General features: G+C 46.6%; 1 protein-coding gene across 1 annotated transcript in view; it reads left to right on the plus strand.

Moving 5' to 3' along the window:
- The window catches only part of TTYH2 (tweety family member 2), a 48448-nt gene that overhangs the window by 31344 nt on the left and 6496 nt on the right, over positions 1-10608 (plus strand). The window contains exons 7-13 of the mRNA XM_018568219.1: positions 738-807; positions 2092-2147; positions 2912-3004; positions 4394-4486; positions 5490-5632; positions 6854-7039; positions 7990-8068. Coding sequence (XP_018423721.1) covers positions 738-807; positions 2092-2147; positions 2912-3004; positions 4394-4486; positions 5490-5632; positions 6854-7039; positions 7990-8068 — 720 coding nt within the window. The remainder of the gene's footprint in view (positions 1-737; positions 808-2091; positions 2148-2911; positions 3005-4393; positions 4487-5489; positions 5633-6853; positions 7040-7989; positions 8069-10608) is intronic.

Consider the following 10608-nt stretch of genomic DNA (forward strand, 5'->3'; position numbering starts at 1 on the left):
ATTTTTCTTGAAGACGTTTCACTGGTCATCCAACCAGCTTTCTCAATTCAGAAGAAATGAGACCATACCGTGTTTCCCCGAAAATAAGAAACTGGGGGAGGACCGGACGAGGTCCCGGAAGGCGGCGTGCTGTTGCCGGTCACAGGTGTCGGAGGATGATATGCCGCTTCCATCGTGTGGGCGGGGAGAGCGGGGCGGGAGCAGCGGCCAGTCTTTACATTTAACATTCAGTTTATGTGCGTTTACCCCGAAAGTAAGACCTAGCGGATTTCTGTAATATAAGACCTACCACCGAACTAGGTCTTATTTTCGGGGTAGGTCTTGTATTACAGAAATCCCTGAAGATAGCGCTAGGTCTTACTTTCGGGGTAGGTCTTACTTTCGGGGAAACACGGTCGTGTCAGATTTACTGCCTGTCAGCTAGGTCTGGTGGGGCTCTCCTGTAAATTTGGGCAAAGAAAAGGGCCGTTTTATACTGAAGTGCTAAAAAATAGATCCATGTTCCAGGAGGAGCGCCCCTCCCTATTTTCCTCTATCAAAGAGAGCAATATTCTAATTAGTGGATAAATACCGTCTGCATAAAGCTAGTGCTAGGCTTTCTGCTTTTATTTTTTTTAATAAGCCTGCCATGCTCTACAGCAACTGCCCCAAATAATAAACGTTTCCCTTTCAGCAAGGTTGTAACATTGACTCCAGCGCCGTGGAATGGTAATGTGACGCGTTTTTGTGTCTTGCAGGGTACCAGTGATTTCTGTGTGGCTCCCGACAAGTTCATCATGAATATGACCCAGGATCAGATCAGTGCAGGTAAGGGTCTCCCTCCCATGACTCTGGACTACGGGCTCAACTTACTAAGCTAGAACAGCAGTGACAGTCAATAAGAATGAAAAAAAAAAATAAGTTACATGGCTGAGTAGAATGACCATTATTGGAAAGAACGCTGTATGGCCAAAAGTATGTACACCCCCCTTCCTAATGACTTATGAGTTCAGGGGTCTCCGGTGACAGGTTTCCTTAATTCTCCATCATACAAACACATTGTAGACCATTGAGCTCTTCCAGCCTTGTGGTCACAGTTTGGTGAAGACCCTTTTCTGTTCCACCATGACTGTCCCCCGTGTACAAAGCCAGCTCCATAAGGATATGGTGTGACCAGCTTGGTGGTGGAATTCAAGTGTCCTGCACAGAACCCCAACCTCAACCCTACTGAGCACCTTTGGGATGAATTGGATTGTGAGCCGGGTCTTCTCATCCAACACCAGTACTGGTGATGTGGCTGGGCTTGGTGCAAACTCAGTTCCCCGATGCCCGTTCAAAACTGTGACTGCCACCCCCTCCACGCAAAGCAATCAGTTGCGGGGTGCAGCGTTCCCTACCCCACAGCTATAGGGGCGGATTGGGTCGGTAGGAGGGAGTAGTGGTCAAAGTTTTGAAAGTGCTTGGCCGAAATTAGTGTTCGCACCAAGCTCAGCCTCACCACTAATCAGTACCTGATCTCACAAATGTCCACAGACATTCTTCAAAAATCTTGTGGCCATTGGATGGGGTGCAGCTCTTTATGAATGGTCATGGGTGTAACAGCTCCATATTAATGGCTGTGGGGGGGAGGGGGACTCCATATTAATGGCCAAGGTTTTTGGAATGGGATGTATGATCCGCCTGTCTGAACAAGTATGCAAAGCAGTATGGGCCACTAATTCATAATTGAGGCCAGAGGCAGCCAGGCAATCAGCATTCTCAAAAGTTGATCAGCAGAGATATCCTACACAATTTACTGCAAGGTTTGGAAATTCAGAGGATCGAAAGCCTATAGATAGATAGATGATAGAGAAAGGCACCGATAGGCCCCATCTATCTGCTTTTCTCTGACTCTCCATCTGTCGGTTCTCTTTCTCCCTCTTTGTATGTCTTTTATGTGTCCTTCTATTCTCTCTCTCTCCCCCTCCCCATATCTCTCTCTCCCCCTTCCCATATCTCTCTCTCTCCCCCTCTCTCTCTCTCCTCCCTCCCTCTTCCTCTCTCTCCCCATCTCTCTCTCTCCCCCCATCTCCTGGCTGTATGTCTATGCCTCTGTTGTGTTTCTCATTCCAGAAGTGGTTCATTACTACCTGTACTGCAGCCAGAGCCTGAAGAATCCCTTCCAGCAGGTGAGCCGCCAACACGCGCAAGTCTCCAATATTCTCTTTTATTATGACGTAGTTTCTGCCAACTCTTCATATTATTCAGACGCGGCCGGGAGCAGCCAGGGCAGCATTGCACTCTCTGCACGCCTTCCAACCCAAGACTAAGTATTCCATCAGTATTGTATACCCCATCACAGGAGATCCCCCGGGTGTACGTCCATTTATCTAAGCTGCCACCGACAGTGTTCATTGCCCTTACCCCTTAGCTGTATATCAGTGCTTGCCACACAACCTCTTCTACTTTTATTAGAACCAATTGTTATCATAGCGCATCTTTACGTCTCAGCGATGGCTGGATGTATTTTTATTTATTTGCTTGTATTCTCTCCCGGACAGAGTAGAAGTGTCAGGCTGGAGCACAGTAACTTTAACATGATAAAGAGGAGCATCCCTTAAATCCATCAGATGTACCCCTTAGGTTAAGCTTTTTGGGGATCTCTAGCCTAAGACACGCCCCCTTTTACACCGTGACTGTAAAGCCCCACGCAGAATCCGAATTGCAGCAATGTTTATTCACGTGATGTCCAAGAGTCGTTGTTCGATTTTGCACGCTAGAAGCCAAGAAGTAGGAGATCGGACGGCCTTCGAGGTCTCTAGCTTGCCAACTCTACCCTAACAGGGGGAGAATACAAGCAAATAAATGCATCATTCTGAGAGATGCCAGTTCAGTGGCTACTTCTTTACACCAATAACGGTGCGTTTTTAATCTCATCGGTTTTCCTTCGCAGGCTTTAAACGTCTTCCAGAAATCTCTCAACACGATGCAAATCCAGGTCCAAGGGCTCCTTCAGTTTGCTGTCCCGATCTTTCCAACAGCTCAGGTGAGACCTTCAGGGGTAAGGAAGGCAGCTTGCCAGTAACAGGAAGTTGTGGTCTTGCGGTTAGCAGCCTGTTTTGGTGCCACACACTAGGGAACCTGATTGGTTGTTGGGGGATCCACACACTAGGAAACCTGATTGGTTGTTGGGGGCTACACACACTAGGGAACCTGATTGGTTGTTGGGGGGCCACACACTAGGAAACCGGATTGGTTGTTGGGTGCCACACACTGGGAAACCGGATTGGTTGTTGCGGGCTACACACTAGGAAACCGGATTGGTTGTTGGGTGCCACACACTGGGAAACCGGATTGGTTGTTGCGGGCTACACACTAGGAAACCGGATTGGTTGTTGGGTGCCACACACTGGGAAACCGGATTGGTTGTTGCGGGCTACACACTAGGAAAACGGATTGGTTGTTGGGGGCCACACACTAGGAGACTGGATTGTTTGTTGGTGACCACACACAATAGGAAACCGGATTGGTTGTTGGGGGCCACACACACTAGGAAACCGGTTTGGTTGTTGGGGGCCACACACTAGGAGACCTGATTGGTTGTTGGGGGCCACACACTAGGAGACCTGATTGGTTGTTGGGGGCTACATTGCCATGTTCTCACATCTTAAAAAAAAGATTTTCAAGAGGATTTGAGACAAAACAGGATATTCTGTCATCTGAAGCGTCTGAATTGGGCGGGAATCCTCGGCTTGTGTTTTTGTCTGGATGTATCTTTTGGGAAAGTTTTGATCTCCGTGGAAAGACACCGAACTCGTCTCCTCGGACGTCCTTCTTCAAGGTCTCCTGGAGCGGCGTGGTGAAGGCTCCGAGCCAAACGTTTCACGGTGATCTCTTGTCAAAAGCTGCTTTGCCGTAATAGTTTCCTTCCGCCGCTCGCTGCCACAGAGCCGAGAGGACAAGACCTCTGGGAACAGTTTCTTTTTTTGTACAAAGTAAAAGTGCGTCAGTTTACTGATATTTGTATGGAGATTGTAGTCCATCCCGGGGGGGGGCTTGGAGCAGTGACTACAACACACACAGGGACCATGGGGAACAGACGTAGCCCCCCTCCAGAAGGAAGGACAGTGTCAGAGATGATTGGAGGATCTACAGCCGAGTGACACACAAATCAGATACATTGTTGCTCAGAGTTCCGGGACTGGAATGTATTTTTAAGATGTAACTCCGGAGTTTAGTGTCACTGTAACATTTCTACATGTTTCCTATAACATAGAATGTCTTCCCTTTTGGGTTCAGGTCACTTTAAGGCCATCATGACCATATAGATACGTACAATCTGTTGTTCATTGTATCAAATACCGCTTCATCCTCAACCTTTTAAACTCTCTCAGATCACTTTCATCATTTGATCCTTTCTCTCTAATTTTTCCAGAAAGATCTTCTTGGCATACAGGTCCTGCTGAACTCCTCCGAGTCCAACCTGCACCAGCTGACAGCGCTGCTGGACTGCAGAGGACTCCACAAGGTGAGTTAGAGGACTCTCTATGTTGCCTATAGCAGCCAATCGGATCCCAGCATTCACTTTTCCCTAGAGTAAGCAAGACAATAAATCTGGCTGTGAACCCTGGGCTGAATAAATATTGTATAAATACAAGAGTCGTGTGTCTGCTTACTTCAATGTTGGTGTCCCTTATGTAGTTCTTTTGAGATTTGCAGTATTTTAGCATGTTGATGCGGGAGCTTAATGTAATAAAGACCGCTCACTGCTGCTCTCCTTGTGCAGGGTGACTGGTCTTGTCTCCGCCCCCTCCTATAATAAAGAGCGCTCACTGCTGCTCACTCTCCTTGTGCAGAGTGACTGGTCTGGACTCCGCCCCCTTCATGTAGTTTTCTCCATGCAGCCTGTAGTGGGTGGAGCCTGCTGGGTCCCTCCCGCAGCTCTGCTCTCTGTACAGGCTATGTACAGCACAGTGATGATATCACCACTACATTTTCAGTGTAATCTACAGGTGAAACTCGAATAATTAGAATATCGTGCAAAGTTCATTTATTTCACTAATGCAACTTAAAAGGTGAAACTAATATATGAGATAGACTCATTGTATTCAAAGCAAGATAGTTCAAGCCGTGACTTGTCATCATTGTGATGATTATGGCTTACAGCTCATGAAAACCACAAGAACCCCAAATCCACAACCTCAAAAAATTAGATTATTACATGCAATCAATAAAACAAGGATTGTACATAGAACAATATCGGACCTCTGAAAAGTACAAGCATGCATATGCACTCAGTACTTGGTTTGGGCCCCTTTTGCAGCAATGACTGCCATTACTTTTGCACGATATTCTAATTATTCGAGTTTCACCTGTATATGCAGAAGTATTTTATACACAGAAAGTGGATTTATTTATTTTGTGGCTATTAAGGAATATATTTGAAAGGTTTTTCTGTGCTGGAAGTTCAGCTTTAAAGTGAAACTTTATCCCGAAACTTCCCTGAGGCTCATCACCTCCTCTTCCTCCAGGATTATTTGGAAGCTCTGATCGGTATCTGCTATGATGGTGTTGAGGGTCTTCTTTATCTGGGTCTCTTCTCTCTGCTGGCGGCATTGGCATTTACCGCTATGGCATGTACCGTGCCGGCTGCCTGGAAGCTGATACTAGCGAGGTGAGAGCCTAATAATTATATTACTATTCTTTATTTTTTTTCTGTTTTTGTTTTTTAATATCAAACAGGGAAACATTACAGTCTCCTTCCTACTTCTTTCCTTCCTTCCTCCATTCCGGTCTACTTCCTCCCTCCCTTCTTTTTTCCTTTCTCCCTACCTACCTCTTCTTTCTTCCTGCTTGTCTTCCTAGAACATAAGGTGATCACATGTCTCATTTCATCACATAATCCCAATAAAGGTTATTCCTCGCCTTAGGTCAGTGGGAGGAACCATGAAAATCATTCTTTTACGCCCCATTGCCAAGTTGCTCATGCGGAACTGCTGGTGCATAGAGCAAATACAGCCTAATACCATAGTCGTCTATTCCAAACTGCACACAGCTGTTTCAGGCTTTTTGGCCATCATCAGTGCCGTGTATGGAAACCATGGAGTAGGGCTCGGGACCCAACGAGACAGAGTAACCATACAGGTCAAAGGAATGATTTTCATGGCTCCGCCCACTGTCCTAATATGAGGCTTAATCTTTATTTTTGGGATATGTGATGGGACCGGACATTTAAATACCTTCTATTCTAAGAAGACTTTACTCATTGATACAGTTAAAGGGCTTTATGATTCCGTTTTCATTTCTCACAATAACTTGTATCATTTTACTGTTTCTGTATTTCAATAAGCTCTGAATTTTCTTCAAAGTAACTCTGACATTGAATTAAAAGCTGCATAAGAAGAGGCTTTATACTCCATCGTCCCATCGCCCATTCCTCCCATCTTTGCCCTTTTGTAGAGCATCGGCCTCTTTACATGATAGACACTCCTGGGGGTATTGGATGCCTGGTTTGCCCCCCCAGTATTTGCACATGGGCATTTTGTCCCGCCAAGCCGCCTGCACCTCTCGCCCCTCCCAACCCCCCCCCATTTCCCGTGCACTGTGGCTCCCCCCACAAGTCCCTATGTCACAATAGTGATGCAGGGCAGAAGGAACCCCATCATGCGTCAGGGGAGGCCGGTATGTCACAATCCCGGAAGTGTTGAATGTGAAGATTCTTCGGGTGACCATAGTTCCTGAATCAGAGGAACCAGATGATGGAGTATAAAGCCTCTTCTTATGACAAAGTCACTTTAAACCCATGTGAGGTCTTCAGAGGTCAGCTATGGAGGGTTCTGCTGTGAATGTGGATGGTGCGTGGCTTGTGTTAAAGGGCCGATGCTTTGTTACGCAGGGAGAGAGATTACAACGACATGGACGAGGCGGATCCGTTTAACCCGCAAGCGAGGCGCATAGCCGTGCACAACCCCAACCGGGCTCAGCTGAGGAGCTTCTGCAGCTACAGCAGCAGCCTGGGGAGCCAAGCCAGCCTGCACCCGCCCACCCAGGCCGTCTCCAACGCCCCCGTCGCTGAGTATATGTGAGTACCGGTACCAGAACTACAAAAGAACATTTCAGCATCAGAATTGAACGTCACGTAACTCACCTCGGGGGCATCACCCTGCAATGTTCATTACGGCATATGCATCTTCCACCGTACTGGCTATATTCCTGTAGGTTGCTGGCATCCTCATCTTCTGAGTTTGCACCTGTGTTCCCTGGTTCCAAGCCCCGCCCTCTGTTGTGTAGAGCCGCTAAAGGGTCATGTGATGCCTCAGGTCCACCCAGAAGCACTGTGGAAAGGCCGCTGAACATGGCTGCAATATACAGTGTTATGTAGAACTGTGTATCCATCCAACGCTGCACAGAGAAAGGAGGAGCTTTGACGAGACCGAAAGGGGGTGGGGTTTGTCACACAAATCCCTCCCATATCTCGATTTCCATCGAGGCCCCACCCCTTTCAAATGTTTTTTTTTACAAGATCCAGTGTTTCTGGATAGTTCCTGTATTTTGCAATACATTGGGGTGGGGGACATATTTTAAGTAATCCTGTTCTAGGGGGAAATAAGTACACAGCCAATCTGAGATCTGGATAATAGCTTGAACCTTGGCACGTGGTGGGCGTGCCCAAGTCTATGCAAATACTGACTCCAAGAAAGGTCACTGTTTGCATAGGAAATCCAGGAGGCTGCCCCGCCTCCATTGCATCATGAACGTGGAACAATAAGGAGCTTGGCATCTTTTGTTTTAATGGGAACATTCCCTATAATGGACATGATGGATTGGCGGAGGGGAAGCATAGACCTAGATCGTCTTTTTCCCGGCTCGCTCATCCTCAGCCATGATGTGCCCGGGAGGAGGACCGGCCAGCGGCTTTGTTCCGTGGGTGCAAATATGTAAACATTTCTGCCCATGTCTCCGGCAGGATGGAGATACCATTAAAAGATTCCTAGGTAACTATTATTGATCCATGTCTCCCTTTCTTTCCAGGAATCAGGCGGCTTTGTTCGGAGGTAATCCTCGATATGAAAACGTGCCTCTGATTGGGAGAGGATCGCCCCCACCCACGGTACGCTGGGCTTCCGAATCTAAATCCTTCTTGTAGCACAAATTTTACAGCTTTATATAAAAGCAGAGAAAGGGGGTAGGGGGTTCGAAACCTGATGTTAATGCAGGGCCATAACCACAGATGGGGGAGCCCCCCTTGCTGACCTCTCTCTGAGCTTTGAGTAACTATACCCAGATCCCAAAGGCTCCTCTTGTGCATCAGAAGTAATTTCTACACTGTAGACGTTACAAGAGATTAGAGATGTCAAGTGTAACTACCCCTACTCCTGCAACCTAATGGGGCCCCCTTCCACCCCCGGGCCCCATAGCAGCTGCCTGGGCTGCTATGGCTATAGTTACGCCACTGTGTTCCAGTCTACCTCGGCTTGCTGCAGAGAAGCAACCAATCGGCATTAGCCTTTTATATTCCAGTGTTGTGTCGAGGTGGCCAACTTGTGACGTCACATGCATTGTAGATTTTGACGAGATGGCGCTAGTGCACATTACCGTTTCTGTAATCCTCGTTGACTTCTCCTGTTGCCGTAGATGCGCCTGTGTGGCTTCGAAATGGTCGAGTCCTCCAACTCCCATCGGTGCTTGTGGCATCAGGCGCACTGCCGCTGATTGTACAGCTTGATGCTTCTCTTGGGTAGCTGCACTGACGGGAGTTGGAGGTCTCGACGAGTTGGAGAATTCAATAGAACACCGGTGTAATTTAGCAAACATCTGGAAACTACAGACAACACAAGCACATCGTATCTCATTATTTTTTCGTAGCAGTCCCAGCATGATATAGATAAATATGTTTGTTCTATGCAGCTGGGAAATGTACTTTTTTTTTTTTTTAAATCCGTTCTTCCTGACCCATTGAGGGTATTTCCTATATTTCCTTCAATGAACTCTGAAAGGATTCAACACGCCCTTCGTCTTTCCTGTAAACAGAATCTTGAGATCTGTTTGTCCACAAAGAGCCCATTGAAGAAGTTCAGACCGTTTCTTCTCGGCCTTCTGTAACCTTATGTTGGTTTTGTTCCCCGCTCTACGAAGGTTTGAAGGTTGCGATGTCCAGACGAGGAGTTAAAGGCAGATTAGTTGAGGATGGCGGAAATTATCTGCAAATTTTCAACAGAAGCTCTTTATGAATTTGGTTGACTGTCTATAAAATGGAGTGCACGGTGCTTGTGTTCTCAGCAGAGACACTGCAATGGTCAGCTTTATACATAAAGAAAAATTGTCTTCAGAATCAATCCCCCCCCCCACAATGCACCAGATACACTATATGGCCAATAGTATGAGGACCCCCCTACCAATGATGGAGTTCAGGGGTCTCCAGTGAAGGTTCTGTTCATCATACAAAGACATTGTAGACAATTGGGCTCTTCCAGCCTTGTGGTGACAGTTTGGTGAAGACCCTTTTCTGTTCCACCATGACTGTCCCCTGTGTACAAAGCCAGCTCCATAAACACATGGTGTGACCAGCTTGGTGGAGGAACTCGAGTGTCCTGCACAGATGCCTGACCTCAACCCTACTGATTAGCTTTCGGATGTATTGGAATGCCAATTGTGAGCCGGGTCTTCTCATCCACCATCAGTAACTGACCTCAACCCTACTGAACACCTTTGGGATGAATTGGAACGCTGATTGCGAGCCGGATCTTCTCATGCAACATCAGTACTAGTGATGAGGCTGGACTTGGTGCAAACTCTGCCACAGATTGTTTTGGAAGGAGGGGAAGGCAGTCGGAGTTTTGATGGTGCTTGGGTGAACTGAGTTCACACCATGCCCAGTCTCATCTCTAATCATTACCTGACCTCCCAAATGGGCAGAAATTCCCACAGACAACCTCCAAAATCATGTGGAAAGTTTTCCCAGAAGAGAAGAGGCTGGTACAACTGCAAAGTGGGGGCAACTCTATATTAATGGCCATGTTTGGGTGGATGGACGAACTACATATTAATGACCATGGGGGGAAGGCAGAGGACTTCATATTGATGGCCATGGCGGGTGGGATTCTATATTGATGGCCATGGGGAAGGGGACTGTATATTCAGTACTGATGGGTTCTCTCTGCTGACTTTTTGTGATGCATATAAATTGTTCCATATAGAATGGTGTTGCCAGATGTTAAAGGGTCTATTTATTAAAAACCATTGCATAGCTGTTTGTCCTGCAATACTGCAGGAACATTCCTTCTGTGCAAGTTAAACGGCTGTTGTGAGAATGGGGCACAATCCAATGTCCGTAGTGTATTTTCTCTTCTGGTCATATCTTCAATTGATTAATTCATAAAGAACAGAGTGTATGGGGGGGAAAATACCGCATTCTACTAGATGGGGCTGATGATCATTGGAAATAAACACACATTAGTGAGAAGATGCAAATCTTTCCATTCAAGAGACCCCTGGAGGGAATGAGTATATAAATGTAACAGTTGCTATCCCTATAGTATCAGTGGTTACATTTATATGCTTATTAGCAGAAGGACAGTCATAGGAAATAAATATACATTAGTAACTGGATACAGTGTGTGTAATTATATATATATATATATATATACACAC

This window comes from Nanorana parkeri, unplaced genomic scaffold, assembly GCF_000935625.1.
Source record: "Nanorana parkeri isolate BGI_ZX_2015 unplaced genomic scaffold, ASM93562v1 scaffold1157, whole genome shotgun sequence".
In the NCBI taxonomy this organism is placed as follows: Eukaryota; Metazoa; Chordata; class Amphibia; order Anura; family Dicroglossidae; genus Nanorana; species Nanorana parkeri.